Here is a 27,350-nt window from a genome sequence, read left to right as displayed (position 1 = left end):
GTGACAGAAGACTTAGCTCTGGTGCTGGAGGAACAAGCTTTGGTTACCTAGGAAACTCATTTGTGTGACATATGATATATTCAATCTCTGAATATACAAGACATGGCGTAAACTATATTTTACATAATTGTCACGTAAGTAAACCAAGTATTTAAACTGTTTCCTGGCAAGCACTGTAAATATTACTACTTAATGTAGCATGTATCTAGTATTTATCAGAGTGTGTGCACAGTACATCTCTGTAATATTCTTCTACTGCTCTGTGGAGCTACTACTAGCCAAAGAGATCTGAGCTTTCTATAATAATTTTCAGATTTTATAAGTAACAAAGATATAGTAACAAAGACTGTCACTGGCCCTATCCTATTCGCTGTTGTCCAAGAAATATTTACTGAATGAATGACAATTAAATTCTTGTTTCATAATTCTGTAGTTTAATAATTTACTTACTTTTGTCACTTCCTCTGCCCAAATCTAGCCAGCATTAAAAATTAGAGAAAAATATACAGCATGAAAGAAAGTTGGAATTTAACATTTTCTACAACTTAGTATAGAAAAATGTAATTATTTTAAATTCAAAGGGCATACTCTCCTTTTCCGGAGTCACATTAACACAATAGTGAATCAGTATAGTTTAATATACTGTGAAAGTATGCCTTCATATGTATCAATACTGTTAATTTTTGAATCTTATACTAATTTTATAAATTAATAAGAGTAATAGTTTTCCAAAATTGGGACTATTTAGCCCCTCTTAGTTGTAGTTTTCTAATCTGTAAAATGAGAGGTTTGGACTAAGTAATTTCTAATTTCTCATTTAGGTCTAAAATTCTAGAATTTTGGGAAACTAAAATAAAGCAAGGATAAATAGACAGTGAACATTGATATAGCCACTGGTAGAGCACATTATACTTGAGAAATAGTTTAAAATTACCAGAGTTAAACACATATAAGTAGATGACATCAGTAGTAACACAAATGCCTAATAAATGGAACATAGTCTTGCTAACTGTTTAGGATACTTTTACCTAAAATAAAAGAAAACCTATGATCTATAGACAATTACCAATGACTGAAATAGTCTAACACTTTCATTCACCTACAAATAGGACAATGGAAATAAATGAATGCATTCTCTTGCTATCTAAGGAAGGCCCTGATTTAGCCAGGGCTTTGGTGATCATAGTAGTTTAAACAACAAAAATGTATTTTAAATATTGTTTACATAAACTTTCCGATTACACGGACATTTTCCCCCCTTCAGCTCAATGCTAATGGAATAAAAACAGCTGACTGTGAATTTATTATAAACTGTACTACAGATTCCATGTCACTTCTATGGAAGTAATTTATCTAGCAGTATAATGCCAAACACCACATCTATAAATCTTTATTGGCTAATGTTTATGAGTTTTGGGGCTATATTCAGATTTTATGAATTTCCATTTTGTTAAAAATTAAAAATTACTAACATCTCAAAAATTTCCTCAAGCCAGACTCAACATATATAGAACAATCCTCATTCCCAATTCTTACCCAAGGCTATTAATTAATATCCTGAAGCTTTCCAAAGTAAATTAGCAATGGATAGGGAATGGGCCTTGCTACTATAAAAATACCCAAAATATCAGGGGGAGGTGGAGTGTCTTGGCCTGAAACTGAAGAAATTAATTCAATGTTGAGTTTGGGTGAAAGTTAAGGTAAACATCAAAGATACTAAGAAACAAAGTAAATCTGTATACCTTACCCTTTTCTCTAAGTAAATTTTGTTAATTTTCTTTGCTAAAAGTAAAAATGCAAAGTGCCAGCCAAATTAATGTCTTAATTACTAGGTATAAAAGGCACTATATATTTATATATAAATTCATATTTTAAAACCTGAATTTGGCATAGATAATAATATTTGGCAATTAGAACACAATTTCTTTTCTTCAAGTTCCAATATTACTTCAGCTAGTACTCCCTGTGATTTTTGCTGGACTAATGAATTCATGGCTTCGACTACTTTAGACTTTTACATGCAGATAATAGCAAGAGAAGGCACTTTACTGAGGATGTAGAAAACACAGTAGGCCAACAAACCTTCAGCCATTTTACATGCAGGAAGTTGAGCATGTAAGAGAAATTTACCATAATGTTATCTCCTTCAAGGCGAGCTGAGTTTAGTTGCTTAAGTGCATAGGTAAGAGACAAAGAACACATTATACCAATGAACACAGTGAAACAAGTTACTTCTTCACAATAAAGAACACACAAACAAGTATTAAGAGAGCTGAAAAATGGTCTTCTACTTAAAAAAAACCCACAATAAACTATATTGCTCTATGGAATGTCACATAGTGGTGCCTATTCAAAATTTTCTAAAAGATACAAATTTTTAAAGACAAAAAACATGGTTGATGCTTGATTTTAAATTAGAATCATTTAAGGAAACATCACTTTAAAAACTGCTGCAGTTACCTATAATTTTTACTAAATTTTCAGCTATGAAAGCCCTTCTGCCTACCCACAATTTTCCTATTCAAAGATCATTTCTATTTTATGAATATATGATGCCTTTAACCACATTTTCTTTTCAGTCAGCCTCAGCCAGGTCTTGGCATACCCTAAGGAAATATGAAAGGCAGGTCAATCCTTATATTTTTAATAAGCTTTAAATTCTCATATGTGTACATTAAGGTTAAAGTAATATGATGGTGCTCAGTTTACAGATTGAAGATTTAGACATCTGTGGAAATAAATGCTTAAGCAGGCAGAGGGACATTCATAATACTGTGTTATTTGAAGATGTATTTTCTGTATTTGTATACCTAAAAGTGAGGTCTAAACCTCGAAATACTAGCTTTGAAACCAGATGATTTTTTTCTTCCCATTAACAGTAGTCTAAAATAATTTTAAAAAATTTATATAGAACTAAATAAAGCTATTTAGTGCCTTATATAAAGTGCCTTATAATTTAAATGCAGAAATTTTATTTGCCTTTGCTACTTATGATGTAAGTTTTAGAATATTTTCAAAACTGTGTTTCTGTTCATTATAAAACATTCAAGTAGGTTTTCTTTCTGCTCAACTGGTATATTTTTGAGAAAAGCTTTTGATGTTGCGTTACCATTCTTCAACATGCTAACTAATAAAATACAAGTTAGTAAAGTAGCAATACTGTATACAGGCATAAATATTTCACTGATAGGGCTAACATCATCAAAAAGTTCAATCTAGTGTACTATATTGTGAACTGAGGGCAGCAGAAATTTTGCATTATTTATCTCTGAACTCCTCAGCAGAGCATGTTATACAAAATAAGCATTTGATAAATATAGAATTGAAAAAGAGGTCACAAGAAGCCAGTAAACAAGCTAAAAAAAAAAGTCTTCAGGTACACAGGTCCCAAACCTTACTTGCAGAGAAATAACTACTCACAAAACAATACATGGAGATTTATAAAGTGAAATCAAAGAAATTCTGAGATTAGAATAACCTCTTCAAGCTGCCAACTAGGAATGAGGAAATGGGTCAAAGAAGGAAAAAAACCCCGCAAATTCCTAGTGGTTTCTATTTTTCTGTATTCTTCAAGTAAACAGAAGAGAAATACAGAAAACAAACCCCACCAGAGATCACAAAATATAGGCATGCCTCAAGGTTTTATGCAATAACAAACTAATAGGATTTTTCCTTTCTAAAGTATTTCAGACTTACTGCTATAAAGTTGGAAGAAAAAGGAGTTGGTTATCTAGGGGAAAAGAACACAACTAAAATCAGGAAATGTGAATTTCTGTTTGGACTAACATTTTAAATATTTGGCTATAGTTAAATTTGTTTTACGTAATATATAAATTCTAGAAAAGTTGTATAAAAATAAAATTGTTCAATAAAGTCATTTGTATACTCTTTGGTATTTTAAATGTAATTTCTCATGGAAAAAATTCTGCCCTCAACAATACTCAGTAAAGAAAAATTGCCAAGATCTTTTCTGGATACATCAAAAGGAAACATCTCTCAAAGTTTGTTTACTATTATATTTAGTTCTTACAAACTTTAATAGCAATGGCAAAATAATTTTGAATAACTAAAGGACCTTTACAGTGTTAAATCTATGAGTTTTCTGGAACTTTTTCAGGTAAAAAAGTAGACACAGTCATTATCCCGTAATAGTGCTTGTGTAAGCACTACAAAATAAAGTTTTGTACTGACACTTGACAACGGTATTCTTCTCATTCCACAATCATTATTGGGCACATGTAGGCATTTTGAATAAAGAGATTTTGTTCTGGTTCAAACACTTATTTCCAAATGATCCTTATTTATCTTAACATTTTTTTTCCTGATTATGACATTAGTATCTTAAAAAAATCAATTTACACTTTACCACATAAATCTTTTATTAGCAACTAGAAACCAATCCTAATTTAGAGTCTCTTGCCACCTACAATGTTCATTTTTAAAGTTCTTATTCTGCAAAAAGCCTGTTTTGGGAAGTTAGGGTGTTCTTGATGATGACATCATAATAAATTCTGAGGTGAAATAGCCAGTGAATTTGGATTCAATGTTCTGTCAAAGATAGCTCTCCAGCAGTAACTAATACAGTGTCTTCCAAAGAGGAGCTGTCTAGAAAAAAATTTTTCTAGAAAAAAATTTATTCAGCTCATATAAGGTTTTGGGGTAATTTCATAAGACATCACAACCCAAAACCAATTTTACCAGTTTTAAATTTCACTGTAAACCAAATGTCAACCTCTTCTTTCCCAAAACAAGAGAGCCACAGTCAACTTCTGCCAGCACTGTGGTTTATGTTCCTTAAGGCAATGGTTCTTGATGAGGACAGTGGTAGTTGAATTGGAATCAGAAGGCAGGGGGAATGTCATGCCTCTTAACAAAACATATCCCTTAATATATGTTAAGAATTTGTTAGCCTTCTCTAATAAATTCAGACCGGTTTACATTGTACTATCGTAAAGGCATAAATCTCAAATCTGATTGACGTCTCCAATCTTTGGAATGGAAATATAAACGGTATAAATACTAGATTAAATAAGCTTATAAATAAAATCTTTCAATAAAGTTATAAATATATACATACATAAATCATTAAATTACTACATTTAATATAAACCCACTCTATTTAAAAAGACTAAACTGAGGTTGATTTTATGAAAAATATACCAGAACTTATGTATCCAAATGAGTTTCCTCCCCTGCAAAATAGTCACCTGGGAGTCCATGCTGCCACTGTTTGAATGGTTTTGGAATTCTTGGTGACAACTCCTTTAGCCAGTTTGACTCACATGTGAAAAGGAGTCCAGTTTAATTTTTACGTCACACACAAGCAATCTCAAATTTGATTCTTTCTAATCTTAATTACTATTTGTTTTTCTATTTCAAAGATAATAACCCTATCTCCAAAAGAATATTTTCTAACATTACTGATGATATTTAAAGAACATGATACAGCTTTAGGAGCTCTCACAATTTTTATTTTTTAGCAACAGGTATATTGCTGAAATAATACTACCTGTTGATATAACTATTCTGCATTGATTTGGATGCATTAAGCTCTGGTAAGTTTGTTTAAAAACACTAAAAGTCATAGTCTAGTCTTCATAATTAACTATAGCTTGCATGGTACAGGAGTAAAATATTTTACAAATTTTAAAGTTATCAACCTAGAATGTTTTTCTATTAAAAAATACTACTTACTGAGGCTCTAGTTTCTGCAGCTTTTGCCTTTTTTAGTCTGGTTTTCGCAGCATCCAAATCCAGTCTCTTATTTTGTAATAGTTTCCTTTCTTTCTATAAATATAGAAAAGAAAAAAAAGGCTAATGATGCTAACGTCCAGTAAAAAGCATACACATTTAAAGTATTATTCTCCATTAAATATATGAATCATCTGCTAAAGATCTAGAATTACAAAATTGACTATGAAGTGACACTTGATTCCTTTTTCTCATGGTTTTCAATTTTAAAATAATGGAGACATTCTAGATGCTTGAAAAATCTGGGAAAGATGGCAGGTGATGGCAGAAACAAACGAATATTAATTTTAATATTTTGTGGTTTTGCTCTCCAGGAAATGTTTTGCTCTATCTTCTTGGTTGTCACAATTGGGGGTGTGGGTGTGTTACTGAGTAGAAGCCAGGATGCTGCTAAATATCCTACAATGCAGTATGGCTCCCACAACAAAGAATTACTTGACTCAAAATGTCAGTACTGTCCAGGATGAGAATGTTTCGAACAGACTATCTAGGAAATACCTATGATAAAGGAGATATGGGCCTAGGGCAAAGTTTCTTGATACCTTAAGTGATCTGCTTATGAACTATGCAGGTTCACTTAATGTGCCATAGCAGTGAATGCAGTTCTACTACTCCAAAGTGGAATTCCAGATTTCATATATCAAATTTCATCCTATTGACAATTTAATCTTTTAAATCATCTTTCAACTTGGTAGCTTTTCTTTTGTCTCAGGTGAAATACTTTTTACCCAAATTCATTGTAAACATACTGAGTTTCTGAAATAAATTGTAATAAGAAATCTGCAAATTAAAGTTTAAAGTAGTATTTACAATAAAGAATAATCTTGCAAAAATCTTAGGAAAAAAATCCACCTAGATCTCCACTCTCCATCACTGAAACAAACAAACAAAAAATAATACTAGGCTTGGGAAGGTGATATTTATTTCTTTGGCAATAAAACATAGCTGTGTGAAGAGAAGATAGATAAGAGGCTTCTAGGGATGCAAAAAACAGGAAGTCGAACAACCAGAAATATAGCTTCCAATAATTAGGTTTTTTGCTTCCAGTTTAAATGAATAGTTACATGTCTATACTATCGTGATATTTTGTACCATATTTTTATAATAATTCCAGGAACTTCTCTACAAATTTTAATGCTGGTAATGGACAAGAATTGATGTAAAGTAATCTCAATAACACTACAGAGACACAAAAATAGAGTACATATCTTTAAGAGTCCTTTATTTTGGTTAGGTTTGTGTTCTGCTGGATATGCACCTAGCTAGATTATTTAAATTTTCTAATCTGCTACATCTACATGATCAATAAGAGGGTAAATTATTCATTAAAAACTGGAATTATATATCTTAATATTGTACTAAAAAAAGGGAACATTTTCCAACTCACAGCAATTGTTTTGTAATCTCCTTCTATAAAGTTTCTTAAAGGAGTGAGAAAATTTAAGGCTGATGTTTGAATCAGCTCTCTGTCTGCTGTTCCAATTCGTTTTTGTGTTTCTCCACATTTAATAAGGGCATTACCTGCAAAGGAAAAAAGTGTTGTTTGGTTTTTTGTGTTTTTTTTTTCTTTTTTTACCATTTTCTGGTAATGTCAGAAAATAAAATCAGCAATTTGATCTGCTTTAAAGTTAGTTGTCACTTCTTTACTTAAGTAAAAAATAAAATAGAATTAACTGTAGTTAGTTTTATTTTAAAAGGTAAATTTAAGACTATAAATATCTAAATAAAAATGACAAAGGTGAAGTCCTTACCATACCATAGTTAATTGTACCAATTCAACCAATGGAACACAAGAGAATAAATATACTAAAAAGTATTTATGGTCATAGCTCAAACAGTGGAGGTATGTTTAGAAAAGCATTAATGCTTAAAATATTTTAATAAGTCAAAATTTGTCTTCTGTTTCTATATTAATGCATGGGCCTCAAGTATCTCTAAATAATAGTATAAATTTGCATCTTAGGTTAAAGAAAAAGCCATGTTTTGTAACACATATACCTTAATGTTTAAATAGGACAAGTACAGTGGAAAATCGAGCAAATGAAAGGGAACCACAAGACCAAGGTTCTACTCCCAGGTCTACCTCTAATAAATTTTAATTCTATGGATCTTGATTCCTCCATGTTAGCATGAGATCAGATCTGACTGGCAAGGAGGATAATATAACACAGTAGTTAAGAGAGCCATGTCTGGATACATATCTCCATTTGAATTATTAGATGTAGGATTATGGATGAATTATGTAATCTAAGACTCAGTTTCTTTGTCTTCAAAATGGAGATAATTTATATTGTAAGTAGGATATAACTGAAGATTTACAGAAATAATATGTTGTGCAGTGTTAAGCCCAATGCCTGAAATACTCAATTGTTAGCTACTATCAATTACTAATAAATAGATTCACAAAGTCCAATTCCAATGATCAGGGTAGAGTGATTAATAGAATTACTATGGGTAAAAACAAACTAAGTGGATTAAAAAAGGAAAAAATGTTCCTTTTGAATGTTCATGTCCCACTAGGCCTTCAGCTTGATGAAGGTAAGGGCTGGATGCCCTTTATGATCCCCAGCATCTAATTGCATCTGACACAAGCAGGCACAAAAAAATCTGTTTAATGTGTAAAATTTTTGTAAAATAGTTAAAATTTAGAAATAGAACTATAAAAATTTTAAGCATTTTCAGACTTCTGAAAGAAGTACATTTTGAAAACCACAATGTAAAAGTTTCAGTTGCATATCTAACAGTCAATGGATTAATGCCATTCATTATACAGTATTTAGGATATTTCCTTCTGACATAAAGGTAACTACTAAAACTTTAAGTTCATTTTGCTCCAGAATTTAGTAACTATTTTATAAATCAGTACTATATGAGGAAAATCATTTACCTACCATTTCATACCCACATAAAGACCAATTTCTTGCAGAAGTCTTAATAAAGAGAATTTTTAGCCATGAACAATAGGAAAAGATGCTATAGAAATCTGAAATAGTCTTATATTCTGAGAAAATTAGATTTGAGGGATAATGAGCTTCAGAGTTATACATTTAAAAAGTCAGTACAGCAACCAGCAAAGCTGACATAACTATAAAGCATGATGATAGAAAATTTGAATTACATGAAGAAAATAGAATGAAATGTAATCCAAACATGTAATCCAAATAGTTATCCAGAGATAACCATTGTTAACATTTATGTGGTACCAACATCATTGTGTAATGAAAGCACTAGTGATGTGTTCAAACACTACGTGCCAGGCATTTTATTATAGAAATCAATAAGCTCTCAAGAAAGCTTTAAAGAAATCATCTAGAGAAGACATATGTAAACAAAATTACAATATATCAAAAGAAGTACTGGAACAAAGGTTGCAAGGTTCAATGGCAGTACCAGTAAGGAATTAATTCATTCAACTTTTTAGATCTAAAAAGATTAATGTGAATTCTCAGAATAATATATACTAAAAACATTACATTGAATTGCACATATTTACTGGTCACCTGTATTTCTCACTTTATCTGAAATTTAAACATAAAAAATTTGAAGTTAAAATTGAGTCTACTAATATTTGGCAAATGTTAATGATGTCTCTAAGTAGTAAAAAAATCTAAAAGGAAAGTTATTAACTTAGCAGATCTTTTTGCCTTTTGCTTACCATAAGCTGTTCCTGGGCCAAACTCAGTCCCTGCATCAATCATATATTGTCCCAAAAGTTCTGGGTTGTTTATACGACTTGGAGCTTTTCTATCCAGTTTCTCATAAACAAATTCTTCTATCCTGGCATCTAGGAGAAAGGTTTAAAACTATCAATGATTTCAAAAAAGCAAAACTACTTAAAAGACTTATTGTTGTTTTTTTCCCCTCTGAGCCATTTATCACTCTGTAAAATAAACATGAAGTTAGCATGCTTCTAAGTACATATCTTAACAGAATTTTTAATTTTTATGTTGCAGTATTATATAGCTCAAAGAAACTTATACTTTAAAAATATGGTAAAATATTTTGGCACAAAAATACTTAAAGTAAAACTATTATACGATGAGTATTCTATGAGATTTTAAAAGAGTTGGTTATTCACTTAATACCTAATGAAGTTGCCTTTGTCCCACTCATACAGTCTAATTTTTAACTTTGAATACATGTTCATTTCAATTTCAAAACCAGGGATTTCCAGCTATGAAAATATAGAGATAAGGCACCTATAAGAACTAAAGAGTCACATACTTCTAATACCCTTTACATGCTTTTGCTTGCTCGCATGCTTTCTCTCTTTCCTACAATCTAAATATAGGCATGGGAATTTAAGGAATAGAACAATCTAGGCATGGAACAGCCACAGACAGAGATTAGCAATATGGTATCTTGGCTTAATTTTATTTAATTTTGCTTAAAGTACAAGATATATCTCTCAGCATGTATTCACATTAACATTAAGGTTAAAATACAAAATAGGTTAAAAGCAATAATAGAAGGCTAGTGTACATGGAAAGGAAAAAAAAATCAGTAAAATCTGAATATAAACACTTGGTTAGTGTAATGTACAAGACATTCACACCTATACTGTCACCCAATAGTGAGGTATTTTAGAGACAAATGAGAAAAAGTCAGTTTCTAGAAATAATGATGAACTATGAATCAAACTTACAATCCAAAGAGAAGCTAAAATAAATAGGTCCCTTCTAAGCAACTCAGATAATTCCTCCACAAGTGGAAGCTTCACACAGTGCACTGAAAATTTAAAAAATGAACTAAACCAATAAAACAAGCACTTCAGGAGCCAGCATAAGCATTAATTATAATACATAAAATAGGCTGCTGGAATAATACTTGCTTTTGTGGTAGACTCTGGAGCAGCGTCAGAAGTTTTTAAGCAGGACTTTTAAAACCTTTAAATTGGTTAAAACCCTAATGAGTCAGTCCAAAACATAACCATTTAAAAGATGTTAACTACATTTCAGAATTTCATTTTCTGACTGTGAGAGGGATTCTTAGCTTTGTTGCATTTCTATCTATTTGGTCAAAAGTTCAAAGTTGAATCCTATGTTGATTTCATTCAGTTAATAAAACATTTGGTATGTTTAAACTAAATGTTCATTTCATTAGGGCATCAATGGACCATAATAAAATCTTAAAAAAATCTGCGGGCAATTCTGCTGTAATGCAATAAATATTTCTGAAAAACTCTAGGTTCTGGAAAATTGTACCCCCAAATTAACAGGGTTTAGAGTAAAATGAAGTTTGTGCCTGACCACTCATAATCTATGTAACTTTATAGTCAGAGCACAAACAAAAAACCCAATTTTTGTTTACTACTTCAGACTTAAAACACTAATGTAAAATTGTACTATATGAGCCACTGTAACTTTATGCTGATGAAATTCCCGTTTGCCAGTTGTGTATGAGTTTGTCTGCCATTCAGAAAAACATATAGAATAGACTACTTATGTGAGGAGCTCTGGACAGAGCAAGGAACAAAAGACAAAATATCTACTACTTTTTTAAGATGCCATGGTATATAAGTAGCCTTAAATGAGTAAGAAATACCACTTGGTGTTCAAAGACCACAGGCTTCAAAGTGTGAAAGGCCTGTTTCAGAAGGTCACCACAGTTCAAGTAAAATGTACAAAATTACTAATATTTTGTGTAGTGCTTCAGGTTCACAGAATAGCAATAAAGTTTAAACCTTGGAAGTTAGTACCTAAAAGTAAGCTTATGGAATTTCACAACATGGTCACAATACTGGGGCAAAGGGGAATGAAAACATTTGCTGCTTTGTTCTTCACTGTTGTATAAAGCTCACAGTGAAAAGACTGGGTGTCAATACACCAAATTCAAGTTCAATTTTCACTTCTAACTGGCTAAGCTACACTGTATAAAATGCTAACTTGTGATTTGCAATTAATAAACAATTGTTGTACACCTTATCTGAAAGATTACTGAGATTGGTGATCTGAAACCTTAGAGTTGTCTGAAAGTCAAATGGAATAATTTATGTAAAAATATAAAACTTAACATAAACATAAATAATTGGTAACTAAGTTTTCACATAATTTTTCCTTAATTATTTAGGGACAATTCCCCTGTATATATATAAAAAAAAAAAAAGGTTAATTTTTTTTCACAGCCTTCCTAACTCTTAAAATTAAAAGTCACTCCCTGAAATTGAGTTTTCAAGAGGATTCTACGAAGGCATGAAAAACACGATGTTAGTCCAGTTGTCAGAGGGTACACAAAGAGGTGTTTAGCACCCTCTTCTTCACCAAAAGCACAACACACAAACCCATAGACCCTAAAGCCACAAACCAAAAACTTCTGTTTTCTAAAAGCTATCAAAACCTTTTTTGTTTGTTTGTTTATATTAAAAAAACCCCTACTAACAGTACCCTTTAATGAGATTAGTCAATAAGGTAGACAAAGGTAAAAAGTTTCTTACTTGGATTTGGCTGCAATAACACTTCAGTTTGTTTCATTATTTTTTCTGTCCATATTTTGGTACATTCAGCTTTGCTAAGAAGATTCTCTAAGTGAGCATCCAATTCTGTCTTCTCTGCCTGGCCAAGCTTTTCTTCTGTGAACTGTTATTAATTATAAAAAAAATTAAATATACCTCAAACACATTTCAGGAACCTATATCAGTAATTAAAAACTCAAATCCAGACACTCCCAAACATACAAATAATTGTTTGCAAACCATTGCACTGAGTGCTTTTTTGCCCCTATAGAAATTTATCCATACCTCTTAATCTGGACCCTCTCTTAAGATTAACGTATATCCTCAGTTCTGCTAAAAATGTATGGTGTGAATTCCAGAGAAAATCTAGCATACTGCCTGGTATATAAGTATTTCTTACATATAAAGATAGGATAGCATAGTGGTAAGGAGTAAGAATTTTGAGTCCATTGTGCTGAATTCAGATTCTGGCTGCACTGCTAATTGTGTGACCTGAGCAAGCTTCTGAATTTTTTCTTAGGTATCTACTATCATAAAAGAGAGATGATACATATCGTACAGTGCTTTGAGAATTAAGTAAGAGTATGTACGTAAATCACTTTGTTCAGTGTCTGGTAATTATTATTTTGAATTTAAAAAGGGCTGCTTATGTTAACGTGGCTTTGTATTAATGGCACTTTAATCACCTCCAGTTAAATATGCTTTAATGGGATGTTCTGGGAAACTACCATTTGTTTCTTCAGGATATGTTACAACAATTGATCTATAGACTAACTTTTGGGGCATATCTTATTCATACTGTGGAGGCAGGTTTTAAAGATCATAAAATGTAGTTAAATATAGTCAGCATATCAATTTTTACTATCTTGAATGTGGTGGTTTTTGAGGAAAAGCAGCACTGCCCATTCAAGAACAAAGAGGTAAAAAGATTTCCATGTGCATTTTATGGGCACTTCTGAAGACTTTCAATTGAACACTAGCAGTGACGGACTTGGGGGGGGGGGGGAAAGAAGTGATGACTCAGGCTGTTTACCATGCAAAATTTTCTTCTAGAATATGTGGCTTTCTCTCATCCTAACACAGGCATATCACTAGCACTAATTCTATACTCATTAGTCATGACTCACTTCTGGGTAACAATGTAATGTTTACTATGCTTTTTTCCCCCTTTTCATCTCTTAAAATATCTTCTGCTACTTCATTTTTCTGAGTTTTATTATCTGTTTCTTTCAGCATCCTTTTTATTGGTCTAATACTTTGTTGATTATCAGTTAACATTTTTAGCTGAAAGGTCCTCTAGAATGTTATTCTTAGAGTCTGGTGTTAACTCCCCACTGAAGGCCTTGTTCAGGGGCTAGAAATAAAAGCTTCAATAGCTTTTGTAAAGCCTTATGTCTTTTTGAGACTGGCTTATAGACAAGCCCTGACCCAGTGAGTGCAACTGAAAATAGCAGTTCCAAAGCTACTGCCTAAGCCCACAACCTTGCAATGTACTATAACTGAGGATAGGAATAGGAGTTGCATTGGGCAAAAGGTCAAAACCCTGATGCCATGGTCAGTTGGGTAACTACTATAATTTCACTCTTAAGAGTGAACTCTGGTATTCTCTCTACAAATCCCTAAAGATTCTAGGCTACAGATCTCCTACAGAGGTTAGAATTTTACATGTTCGAGGTCTACCTCTAATGGTTAAATAGGTTATCTCCCAGATAAAGCAACCAATAGGAGGCAAACAAAGGAGGAAATACATCCAGGTTAACATGATCTATGAAGGCTGATCTACCAATAGAGAAAAATTCTTAACTTAGCACCTTAATAAGTATATGTATTTCTTTATTGCATTCATTCCTTCAACAAATATTTTTAAGTACCTTAATATGTGCCATGCACTATTCTAAGCACATGGGTTTAAGTAGCCAGAACAAAGTTTCTGCTCTTAGAAGCTTACATTTTAATAGAACAGACAATAAACAAGTAAACAATTCGATAATAAGGATACAAAAAGACAATGGATATAGGACCGAAAAAGTTGGTCCTATTATTTTTTGAGTGACTGAACAATTAAATGAGTGAATTAATGAATTTGAGTGTAGAAGAAGGAAGAATTCATTCTGCAGGGAAAGGGAGAAGCAGGAGAATCAGGGAAGGCTTCAAAGGGAGAGGAATATGCAACCTGGGCCTGGAATGGGGAACAGGAGTTTGAAAGGTGTGAGATGTGGGTGGTTAGAGAAACAGCTTCTCTGAACAGGTAACAACTGATCTAAGAGCAAATGATAAGAAATGGGCTATGTAAAGATCTAAGGGAAGGGTATAAAGTCCTTTCATGACTGATCTTCCAGTTGCATTTCTAGAAGATTCATTAGCACCGCCTTTATACACGTTAGTTTTTTATAGAAGTCCTTAACAGGGAAGTCAGATGCCCAACCAACTGAGCGACCCAGGCGCCCCTGTTAAGGACTTCTATAAAAAACTAACATGTATAAAGGCGGTGCTAATGAATCTTCTAGAAAATACTTCCGTATTTTTAACAGTGTCAGGGCTTAAGATAAATTAGAAAATGCCATATACCAAGCTGTGCATTTTTTACCAAATACTAAAAAAACCTAAAACCCAAAACCAAAATAAACTCTTATAACACATAGATAAGAATCACAACTGTAGTGGTGAACATTTTGCCTAACGTGTCAGTGTTGCGATTCAATCTCACATCTGTTTAAATCACAGTCTCTTTATCCTGTAAGACTTCCAGTAAATAGTTGCTGATTTTAAAAAATTAGTATTTTCTTCTACCATTATATGAATATATTCTGTTTTTCCTTGCCTCTGTGTCTTTGTTCATAGCACTCTGGTCAGCTGTATCCTATAGTGCACCTCTGCTTCTTACATGATATTCAATAACCATCAACTTAAGGTTAACTTTAATCCTATCTAGAATGAGCAAAAAAAAAAAAAAAAAAAAAAAAAAGAAGAAAGGTGCCAGTACAGAAACACACTGCAAATGTTATATATTCAGGTTGAAATTATACATTTATATTTTATTACTCAAACTTATAATTGTAAAAGACACAGTATCTCCCATGACTTTACTGTGGGGGTTTAAGGATTTTTTTTCTATCATTAATCAGCAAGTATGACATACTAAGTTAACAATATAGTATATTTAATACATACATTTTTCTCTAAAATATTTTAAAGAAAGCTTACAGAAAATGAGCTACATCAGCTAAATTTAGGCGTTTTAAATTGTTAATAAAGATATTTATGGGGTATATATTTTCTTCTATTGTAAGTGAGATAAAGAATCAGCATATGACACAGTTCTTTTGCCATCAAGGATTTTATGATCTTAAGAATGCTGGTTAAACACAAACATGAAATTATAATAATGGCACCCTTCTGAGACAGACAGAAGACCTTTTCTTTCCAAAAAAACCCAAAGAAAACACAAAATTCCTGGGGCGCCTGGGTGGCTCGGTCGGTTAGGCGTCCAACTTTGGCTCAGGTCATGATCTCACAGATTGTGGGTTCAAGCCTTGTGCTGAGCTCTGTGCTGATAGCTCAGAGCCTAGAACGTGCTTTGTATTCTGTCTCTCTCTCTCTCTGTCCCTCTTCAGCTCACTCTCTTTCAAGATAAATAAATATTAAAAAAAAAATCCTTTCCCTAATTACAAAAAATTTAAAATTTTACTTTAAAAAGTTTTTGTTTTCGGGGTGCGTGGGTGGCTCAGTTGGTTAGGCATCTGACTTCGGCTCAGGTCATGATCTCACGGTCTGTGAGTTCGAGCCCCGCGTCGGGCTCTGTGCTGACAGCTCGGAGCCTGGAGCCTGCTTCAGATTCTGTGTCTCCCTCTCTCTCTGACCCTCCCCCATTCATGCTCTGTCTCTCTGTCTCAAAAATTTAAACAGAAATGTTTAAATAAACATTAAAAAATAAAAAAATTTTGTTTTCAGCATATTTAAGTCCAAAATCACTACTAAGTTTGTAGTCTTCTGAGGATAACCAGTTGTTAGTTAAGAACAATAGTTGAGGGGGACCTGGGTGGCTCAATAGGCCAAGCGTCTGGCTCTTGATTTCAGCTCAGGTCATGATGGTGAAATCTGGTCCAACAACAGGCTCAGTGCTGAACATGGAGCCTGCTTAAGGTTCTCTCTCTCCTTCTCCCTCTGGCCCTCCCCCACACACATTCTCTCTCTCAAAACAAAACAAAACACAACAAAAAACACCCACAAAAAAACCCCTATAGTTTGATTTTAAGCATTTTAATGAACTTTTAGCAGTACCATTTAATAAAAACTTTCGTGAAAACAACCTACAATGAAAGTCAGAATATGTCCTGTAAGTCCAAATCCAATGTTCTCTAAAATGTAATTTGACGTACAATTCTTTCATAATGATTTCATTAGGAATATAGTAAAATGACACGAGAACCGAAAGCTTAATAATCCCCTTCTCTTTACATATTTTCTTTACACATTTCTTTAAGGAAAGGACTGTCTTTGAGTCAGCCACATTATGCCAGACACTGTGATCCTTTCTTTACTACAGGATAGGCATCTGGCCTACAGGATTCTATGCCATGCTTTACTACAAAGATAAAAGCACAAGCAAAAAGACTGTATGATGAAAGACATCTATTTAGTATGAACTCTAACCATCAATTATTTGAGTGGGTAAAGTAACATTTTAAAAGTTATCTAAACTTCTTAGGGTAAAATGTATAGCACAAATTCTGAATATAATGAATTCGTAAATTGTAAAATTAGATCCTTCTCAACTTATTCTCAATTTTGGCTGCTCTTTGGAATTACCTGGACAATCTTTCAAAAACAATGATGCCAAATCCAACCACAAGGATTCTTCTTTAACTAGACTGAGATGCAGCCTGTAAAGATTTCTGAGGTAATTCTAAGTGCAACTAAGACTGAGAACTACTGTTCTAAGCTCATAGGTGATTATATTAACATCAGGTTAACCAACCATCTTCTATCAGTTAATTAACACCAACAGCACCAAAGGATGTGAAAAGTTTTGGGTAACACTAAATATGTAAAGTTTTTACACAATCAGAAAATGTATGGACTTTGAATGTGACGTTTTATTTAGTAGAATTTGAGAGAGATGGTGAAGTTGTTGCAGTTTATATTCTATAGAAGAAACAGGATTTCAAAAGGGCTTGGGTGAGTGGTCATGTTAGAATTCCATCCAGATAGGATCTCACAGAAGTTAGTTGAGGACAGCAGCATATTCATCTTTACCTCTAGGCTCAGACACACCATTGTTTGCTAAATTAAACTGGAGATGAAAGCCAAGCTTGCAACTAAATTTTAAAGACTTTTTTCCCCCCTCAGAAAATAGCTGGCATTCATGAAGTTTATACAGTAACTTCAGTAGGCAGTTCAAAGGAAATATTAGAAAATTAAACTCCTAAGCAATTTAAGTTGAAAATATTTTTTTAGAAACAATATGGTCTTATTTTAAAGATGGTGAGCAAAATTTTGCTTCAATATCAATTCTGAAGTAAAAATGTGTCCACTTGGAACATTTATCAAGTGAAGTAACAGAATAGTACTTCACAAAATGGATATTTACTACAAAGAATGAAATACTTAATTATGATAAATTGGGGTTAGCCTATGAAGTCTATGAGGGCAGAGACCAGGTCTCCTTTACTTTTGTACTTCAATGCCAAGCACCTAGAAGGTACTCAATAAATACAGGTTAAATTAAACAGTTTAAAATTTTAGACTGGCATTAGTCAACTTCAACTTCAGCAGATTTAATGTTAGAAAAACGCTAATAAAAATAACAAATTATTTAACATACTAAATGATTCAAAGAGTAAACTTTGAATATGGATATCCTGCCTGACTAAAATGACAGAAACTTTTTTCTTTCTTTCTTTTTGAGAGAGAGAGAGACAGAGAGCGAGCACGAGCAGGAGAGAGGGGCACAGGGAGTGAGAATCTTAAGCGGGCTCCGTGCTGAGTGGAGGTTCACGACCCTGGGATCACGAGCTGAGCTGAAATCAAAAGTCAGATGCTCAACCAACTGAACCACCCAGGTACCCCCTAAAATTATATAAATAAAAGAACGATGTTGGATATTGTGAGATGGGAATAAGAAACAGAGTTGATTCCTTAGGACATACAAACTTATAAAGATGTGAAAGCCATAGAGTAATAGAATTTTACAGCTCCAAGGACCTTCATTAGAAGAAAAAAAAAGCCAAATGATCATACAGAATTGAAAAATGACACAAGATTTCACATCAAGCTCTTGGGGTCTGAGATGGACTGAAGTTTCATGAGAGGGAAGGAAAAGACTACACAGAGAGAGGGTGGAGGGCACTGAAGAGGAATTTAAATGTATGAACAAAAGTCTACAGTTAGAAAAGTACAAGATATTTTGGAAATTAAAAAATAATTTGATAGGAATACAGTGTGTATACATGAGTGGAAAAAAAAGACAAGGCCAGAAAGGAGTATATAATACTCAACTAAGGAGTCTGGACTGAAAAGACAGATACTAAGACTAAATGGCTTTTAAGACCCTAATAAAGGAACAATTTATGGAGGATAAATTACCTGATGCTTTTGTATTCTATTATTTTGAGGGAGTTAAGAACAACAAAAGCACCCAAATGGAATAAATATTCCTACTGGTTTATACATTTTACCTTAATATTCTTTCAAAGTGGCAAGGCATATAAATATAGCCCAATGCAGTGCTTGAACTCAAACTGTTGTGATCACGACCTGAGCCGAAACAAACAGTTGGACCCTTAACCGACTGAGCCACCCCTGTGCTCCCATATATTTTATAAGAGAGTAGAGTGATGGAACCAATTTGTATGTTTAATAGTCTCTCTTTTTTAAAACAGGGAATGTTTACTTTTTAATCTGAAAACTTTTAACTACAATGAAAAAAAGATATGGCAGTTGGCCACCAAGAGCATGACCTATTCCTTAAGGTATAATTCGATTTGAATAGAAATTATTATTTAGAAATGTGAAAGCTGAATTCCATTCCTACTGTTTTTATTACTTATAATGAGTAACTGGCATAGCTCTTACCCTATTCTTAGCATGAAACTTGGCACTTGGCACTATACTGATGTCAACTCAATTTAGACTGGGAATTCAGTTATTAACTAAATAGCAAAATGACAAAGCAGTGTTTTTGTTGAAAATTACTACACAGCATTCCAAATTTCACATGTTGCATTTTGGAATCATCTTTTTCTTCTTACATAATTAAAAAAATAGTACTGTGTAAAAGGTCAAACATTCAAAAGTATAATAGTATATTGAAACTCAGCTTCATAACTGTGAACATTCTGCCATTGTTTCAACTACTCCCTTTTTCTCTTCTAGAATATTTTAAAGCAATCCTCAGATATAATATAGCTTCTACATAAATATTTCAGAATCTATTTCTAAGAAATACAGACTTAATAGAAAAAGATAATATTTAAGGAGTCTGTTCCTCCTGAAATTTTTCCCTTCTCAGTAAATCTCAAGCCAAAACCTCATAGTCATCCATAACACATCTTTCCCTCCTAGCCTCAAGCCAATTTGAGAAGCAATACTGAATAGGTTCTGAATCTTCCCTGCTATTACTGTCACCTAAGTCAATATCACCTTTTGCCTATCCTATGGCCACAGCTCCCTAACTGATAACCCTGGTAACCCAGAACCTCAGGGTCTTCATACTTTTTCCCTCTGCCTAAAATGCCTTTCCTCCACAAAATTGGAATGGTCACTTCCTTGAGGTCAAATTGGAACTGTATTTGGAACTTAGAAATCAACACCTAGAAGGAATTTCCCACTGCCTTAAGTATTATCTGCTTAAGTGTTATTGAAATGCTCAGATTGTATTAGATGATCTTTAAAGTCTCTCCAGTCTGCAACATTCTATATTCTGTATCTGCAAGGAATTTGATCCTGTTGGAAAGACTTGTCCTGATTCATATATCTATACAACCTGGCAAAAACCACCATCCCCGCCATTAACATATCACTTCTGGCCTTTTTCTTCATCACCACCTGATGTATTTACTAATTTGTCTTTTGCTAGATTATAAGCTCTACGAGAACAGGTATTTTGCTGATTTTATTCACCAGTGTATCACCAGAGTCCAAAATAGTAGTGTAAGACAGACACGGCAGTAGGCACTTAAGTATTTAGTACTGAGAATAATTTGATAGCTAACATTAGGACAGAATTTAAAAACTAAAGGATTTGAAGCAATGAGCAATTAAAATCCATCTGAAAAGTACATCTTTTGAGAGCTTTGCTAGATTTATTTTTTTATTATTTAAAAAAAAATTTTTTTAACGTTTATTTTTGAGACAGAGACAGAGCATGAACGGGGGAGGGGCAGAGAGAGAGGGAGACACAGAATCGGAAGCAGGCTCCAGGCTCTGAGCCATCAGCCCAGAGCCTGACGCGGGGCTCGAACTCACAGACCGCGAGACTGTGACCTGAGTTGAAGTCGGACGCTTAACCGACTGAGCCACCCAGGCGCCCACTAAATTTATTTTTTAAATCAAGTCTACTAACAATTTAAATCAAATTCTAAAAATCAACCAATCAATCAATCAAATTCTAGTACATGTGTCTTATTTAAGCACTGTGGATTCTATACCTGAAAATACATCTCTCTTTAAAAGGGTGGCAATACAACATCAAATCTCTGCTCGGCAAACAAAATCTTTGGGAATCAGCAATAAAAAATATTGAAGGCCTCCTTTCAGTCAACATTAAGTCTCACAAATCAAATCATTTCAGACTCTCAACCACTTACTCTCCTTGCACTTGTCTTTTAACTATCGGAAGTAGGCTAATTTAAATCAATAAATCATTTTAACCAATGTCTTTACAATATAGCATATGTTTTATTTTTAAAATGTTTATTTATTTTTGAGAGAGAGCAAGCAGGGAAGGGGCAGAGACAGAGGGGGGACAGAGGATCTGAAGCAGGCTTGGCGCTGACGGCAGAGCCCTATGAGGGGCTCGAACTCACCAAACCTGAGATCATGACCTGAGCTGAAGTCAGACGCTTAACCGAGCCATCCAGGCCAAATGAACCATCTATAGCTTATATTTTAATGAAGGAGGAGGAGATAAGGGTTAAGGCAGCTAGCTTATTACTCACCATGCAGATTTTGGAACTTAGAAATCAACACCTAGAAGGAATTTCCCACTGCCTTAAGTATTATCTGCTTAAGTGTTATTGAAATGCTCAGATTGTATTAGATGATCTTTAAAGTCTCTCCAGTCTGCAACATTCTATATTCTGTATCTGCAATGCCTACTCTGGAAGAGAGAAGCAGCTTTCAATGAGTAGTAGATCAGGCAGCACTTGGCTATTTACTAGCCATGCAAGTTAAACAAGTAACTTAACCTCTACGAGGCTGTTTCCTCATATATAAAAGGGGTTAACAGCATCTATCTGGCAAAGTTACAGAAAGGACAGTAGATAATCTGTCAAATGCCTTGCATATGTTTGACAGTTTTTTTCACAATATAGGCAGCTATTACCTAGCTTGACTTCTACCATTCTCTTGCCAAGAATAATGCAATGTAAGATCAACTGCACCAATGAAACTGGGGTAAAGGAGAAAAGTAATAAGGCAGTGCAACTGACTTACATTTCAGTATCAGTTTGGTATGTGTATTAGAAAATTATTTTTGTTTTCTCTTTACAAAAGGTAATGTTGTTGCTACTATGACTATGTCATTAATTTAAGCACCAGACTGTTTATAACTCATGTTGTGGTGAAATTTACATCTGTTCATAGATTTAACCGAGTTGACATAATGTGGGTGATAGCTGGGGAAAACTGTCCAAGTTCCCGAGTGCTGACACTTCCTTGACTGCGGAATGCCGCAAGACGGCTAAAATTCCCCCTTACAGTGTATTTGAAATATAACAACTCTGACAACACGCATAACGCGAATTTTCCCCTCCAGCGTCTCCTTGTCCTGCTGCCGATGCTCCTCATTTTGAGAACGAGGTGGGAACCCCCAAACTCCAGGCTTCCCAAGGCCTTGGCAGAGTATGGACGCCAACCGACGATCTCCATTTCGCCCGCGGACCGCCCTAAGCCCAGGGACCTTCCTTTCAGGGAGAGAGAGGGCTGGAAGGAACTGCGCTGGCAGCTCTTTCGGTTCAGTGGCAGGAAAAGGAAACTTCCTTCTTGGACTCGGCGAGGAGAGGGAGAGAGACGAAAGGAAAGGGTGGGGGTGGTGCAAGAAAGGCCCGTCTCTCTCGTTACCGCGCCGGGCTAGCAGGGCCTTTGCCCTCCCCGGGAGGGCGGCCACACCAGCCCTGGCGATGTGGGGCCAGAAAGGCGGGCGGTGCTGTCTCTCGGTCCGGAGCCGAATTCAAGGTGTCCTCCCCACCCCGCCTCGCTTCCGGGGAAGCGGCGGTTGAACTGGAAGGGGGCAGAAAACCGCCGCCGTGCCCGGAGGGGGCACCAGGCCGCGCCCATCATCCAGGCCTCCGGCCGCAGGCCTGCCAGCCGGTCCGTGTGGTCGGGTGCGGGGAGCGCCGCCGCCTGGCCCGGCCCCTCCTCGGCCCTCTCGGGCGCCACCCTTTCCCCCCCACCGCGGTACCTGCACAGCACGACTGAGGAAGGTTCCCGCGTCCGCCGCCAGCTTCTTCACGTTGAAGTCCATGATGTTCATCCTGGGCGGCGGCAGCCGGGCGGAGCTGCCGGCTGACTTAGCGGGGAGGCGCTGAGGCCGGGCTGGGGCACCGGGCGAGAGTGGCGGGGGCAGACGTGGTAGGTGGAGGGAGGCGGCGCCAGCCCCGCCGCAGCAGCTGTCGTTTCCGCGAGGGGGAAGCGAGAGGGTGGGGCGAGGGGAGAGAACGAGCGGGGCGGGCCGCGCGCCCCGGTGGCGGCGGGGGCGGCCGAGACGTCGGGCCTGCTCTGCCGAGTCTGGCGCTAGCGTCGGCGCTGGCGGCCGAAAGCTTGAAGGAGACTTATGGACTGGTAATGAGCTGTATGGGGCGGGGTCCCGGACGGAGGAAGCCCCGCCGGCCGCGGGGTGGAGCCTTTTCAGAGGTTGTCGCGGGAACAGCGACCCCTTCTGGATCGCCGCGGCGCAGTCGCGGGGCGCGCCGGAAGCTCGGCCAGCTCCACCGGAGGGAGGGGCATGTTAGCTCCCAGAAGTGAGTAGTGAGGCGTGGGGGCCCTGGTTTGCAGGTTAGCCGCTGAAAACTGAGAGCAGAGACATCCCCGTTTTGTTTCAAGGGAAAATATGAAAATTGTAGCACAGATGACGATATTATGAAATTACAACCAACAGATAACTCCTTAGCATCTTGTAGCAGCCACGCCCCGCTGATTCCTGACGCCTGGTGGCACTCGATTTACGTTTGCTGAGCAGGGCTGAGTTTAGAGTTCCCACTGAGTGTGTTGTTCATTAAGGATTATTGAGAATCTTCTGTGTGCCAGGACTGAATCAGGGACTGACATACCGTACTGAACAAAACTGTCCCTGGTCTCAAGGAGCTCTCAGTTGGGTTACTTGACAATCTTCGGGCCCTTCACCCCCACCAGAAGCTCCGTTAACTATTTGCTGCTGCGGGGGGATTTGAGTGCCTTAAGGCAGCAAACCCACGCTGGATTATTCGAGCAACACAAGCCGCCTACTGTGTGCAAAGTACGGTGATGGGGGATACAAAGTGCCAGGTGGGAGACACAAGGAAGTATAAAATGGTGAGTGAGATGGAATAACTCTTAACCCTTAACATTCAGTGTGGGGAATTTTAATAACAAATGAAAATATGAAGTGAAATCTGTTCAAAAGCCCATAATGCCAAGTAACTTCCAAAGCAGCTCTCACGATACGACCTATGCTTGAACTAAGTTAAAACAGGCGATAGCACAGAGGGAGAGACAGTATTTCAAGAATAAAACACTCCATGTTATTTTTTTTTGTCACTGTTTCCTTTTGTTACATTAGGGCTGGGAAAATACAGGCCCAGCAGGCAATGAAATGAGCTCATGTTTTACTGAAGCAGCAGAGAAGCAGTAGCTATTGTTAACGGCTGAAAGATTAGTTCCTGAAGACATAAAGAACAGCAGATTCATATAAATATTTGTATTCTTTTATTCTCTGTGGTGGTGACAGAAACAACCACTTCTTTCTAAGGTAACTCCAATAGAATGAGTCTCCAAGACCAAAATTGCTGCATGTATATTTCATCTCAACCTATTTTCCCAGAAATATGGAAAAGGAAATATGTAATCAGGAATCCTGTTTTTCATTTATTGTCTATTTTTGGTTTTTATGTGGAAATGCACTTTCTCTCTTTCCAGATGTCTGTCTTCACAATAAATGTTTGCCATCATTTATGTCCATTCTAGTTTAGAATCACAAAACTGTGTCCACCATTATAGGAAAAAACTCTGAATCCTGTCCTCAAACATGTAGATCTTCCTAACTTGAAAAATAAGTCACTTCTTTTTGTTGAGCCCTTTAGAGTTTTAATACTGTTTCTCTCGTTTCACAAATTCATAAGACTCGTGTGTTGCCTGTATTAACTTACTATCCATTTCCTGCCTGATTCAATGCAGTTGACTTCTATTTCTGTAACTATACCTAAACAGCATTCTTGAGGTTGCCTGTTCTGTTCATGATAAACTCATTGGCCTTTTCTCAGACTTCCACAGTGACTGTATTCAGTGCCTTCCCAGCAATACACCCCTTTCCAGGCCCTTATTGTTTGCTGGCTTTCCCAGTACCTCCTAGACTTTCCCATTCGACTCTGCTGGCACTTCTGATGGCTTTAATGCAGGTATTCCTTAAACTCAATGTTCAGCACTTTTTTTTGTTTTCTCTCTTTTTTAATGTTTATTTCTCTTTGAGAGAGAGAGAGACAGTGAGCACAAGCAGGGGAGGGACAGAAAGACATAGAATTCGAAGCAGGCTTCAGGCTCTTGAGCTGTCAGTGCAGAACCCACTACGGGGCCAAACCAATGAACTGGTGAGATCATGACCTGAGCTGAAGTTGGAAGCTTAAGCGACGGAGACACCCATGTGCCCCTGTTCTCTTTTCTTTGATTAGTTTCTTAATCCGTATTTATACCACCTCATTCTTTTATGCATTCATTCAGTAAATATTTTTTGGATATCTACTCTGTGCCGCATGGCGTTATTCTTGTGGCTAGGAATATAGCAGGCAACAAGACAGATAGCCCTTGCTCTCATGGGAGTTTATAAATAATTCCTAAGACAGAAATTGAATAAGTACAATGTGATGAAATGCCTAGGAGGAATCCAAAATGCTCTTAAACGTTCACTTCCAGCCTGTACTTAGTAACTTGAATTCTAATTTGGATGGTAGGTCTTTCTGTAAGGGTTCTAGATTACCTTTTAATGCTTTCTTTAATCTGTTCCTTATAGTAACTTCTTATTCCAATACAAAGTATTATGAAAGTGATGTTTTTAAGATCATACAAAGTGTTGAATACCTGAAATCTTCCCCCAAATTTTTGGCTTAAAAAATAAATAAAACCTTTATTAAAATGGTATTGTAGGTAGTATGATATGCATTTTAATTTTTTTTTTTTTGTTAGTGGCTGACAAGATGTTCATTACCTCATACCTAGACCAGTGACATCTAAAGTGGTGGTTTATATGTACCTCATTGGGGTGTGCAATATGATCCACTGGGGTGCTGAAAAAATATTGGAAGGTTGGTTTGTATTTTATCTAACAAATAGAAAAAAATTTGTTTCACTAAGTTTTTAAGAAAATATAGATTGACACTGGTGTTCTCACTTTACATTTACCAGATAGACACATGTCACAGATAGTAAATGAGGATCTTAAGAGAATAATGGGAACTTCTCAACTTGGAAGAGTTGAAATTAGTAATTTCCTTTGATTATTTGCATCAGCTTATGATAACATAATACAGTGTGGCTGATTAAGTGTATCTGTAAATTACATTATCTATCTAGTTTTAACTAAATAAACCTTCACAAAAATGGGCAAGTAGCCTAAAGAATTTCCCCCAAAGAAACCATCATTAAAAGTAAGGAAACAAGAAATGCCAGAATCAAGTATTTTGGGAAGGTTGTTGAAATATGGATTAAAAGATGATTTGCAAAGTAAAACACAGTCTGAAACTATAAAGTATAAAAGTTTGTGTAGGATTGGGTGAGAGTGAGAGGAAGGGGGTATTAGTAGGGTAAGAGAGGTGATAGTGATAATTAAGACTTCTTAGGCTGGCTTTTGATTGAATTTATCTGGAAGGATGAGGTTTGATGGTGGGGAGAGATGATCAGGCTTTTAATTTATAACATGTTTGCAGTGTGGCTAATCAATTGGGGAGGGGACAAAGACAGGTAGGAAGAACAATTAAGATTCTGTTATCAAAACTTTTCCTGTACTCTGCTATCTTGAAATCTTAAATTTAGAAATCTCATTTTGGCCAAAATTGCCTCTCATTTGGCCTCTCTGATTCCTTTACTCATTTAGTGTGTTCTTACTATCATCAAGGGCTGCAGTCCCATGACTCATTACTATTTACCGATTTTTAACTCTCTCCAGAACTCACAGTTCCCATCATCCTTCTGGTCCATCAGCCTACGTTCCCAGATGAATGTTTTCTCTGTTCATGCTCTCAAACTGTCAAGCGTTGTTAGGGGAAAATTGCACAACATTGTAGGTGGATGCTACTACCAATGCATGATTGCCTATTTCCATTGAACCTTTAATTGCCTAGAAATGCTTTTACTTCTTCCTAATCAACTCCTTTTCACTCTCTCTGCAGACCCTACTGCAAAACTTCACCACTCTCCTTAAGATTCCTACTTTATTCTCCTATACCCTTGCTCTCAGCCTTTGATACTTTTTCTTTACAGAGAAACTATATATCATAAAGCTATTTGGCAGCTCCTTCAATCAAATTCCCTTATTTCCACCTTTTATCCTTTCCACCCCCACCCTCTGCACACTCATCATTATTACCAAATGCTTCAAAGGAAAAGTATCCTAGGTGTTGTCTTCTGAGTCAAGCTATTGCCTCTTAATCTTGGCTGTGCATTGGCATCACCTGGAGAGTTTAAGCAACCACTGGTGCCTCATCCCCTCCCCCAGAATGTGGACTGGGCATTGGGATGTTTA

At 35.8% G+C, this 27,350-nt stretch overlaps 1 protein-coding gene across 3 annotated transcripts in view; it reads right to left on the bottom strand.

The window, feature by feature from the left end:
• Window positions 1-23,082, bottom strand: part of SH3GLB1 (SH3 domain containing GRB2 like, endophilin B1) — a 39,070-nt gene extending 15,988 nt beyond the window's left edge. The window contains exons 1-5 of one of the 3 annotated variants that reach the window (XM_030327320.1): window positions 22,824-23,082; window positions 12,185-12,326; window positions 9,407-9,535; window positions 7,139-7,272; window positions 5,695-5,787 (exon numbers count right to left, since the gene is read on the bottom strand). In XM_030327320.1, the coding sequence (XP_030183180.1) occupies window positions 5,695-5,787; window positions 7,139-7,272; window positions 9,407-9,535; window positions 12,185-12,326; window positions 22,824-22,895 (570 nt within the window). In that variant the 5' untranslated portion in view covers window positions 22,896-23,082. Of the gene's footprint in view, window positions 1-5,694; window positions 5,788-7,138; window positions 7,273-9,406; window positions 9,536-12,184; window positions 12,327-15,023; window positions 15,057-22,823 lie in introns of those variants that run through there. The other 2 variants (XM_030327321.1, XM_030327322.1) reach the window with 2 other exon arrangements.
• Between the last annotated feature and the right edge of the window lie 4,268 nt (window positions 23,083-27,350).

Source organism: Lynx canadensis, chromosome C1 (assembly GCF_007474595.2).
Source record: "Lynx canadensis isolate LIC74 chromosome C1, mLynCan4.pri.v2, whole genome shotgun sequence".
NCBI classification, from domain to species: domain Eukaryota; kingdom Metazoa; phylum Chordata; class Mammalia; order Carnivora; family Felidae; genus Lynx; species Lynx canadensis.
The sequence above is the reverse complement of the archived record's forward strand: the minus strand, read 5'-3'. Positions and strand labels throughout refer to the sequence as shown.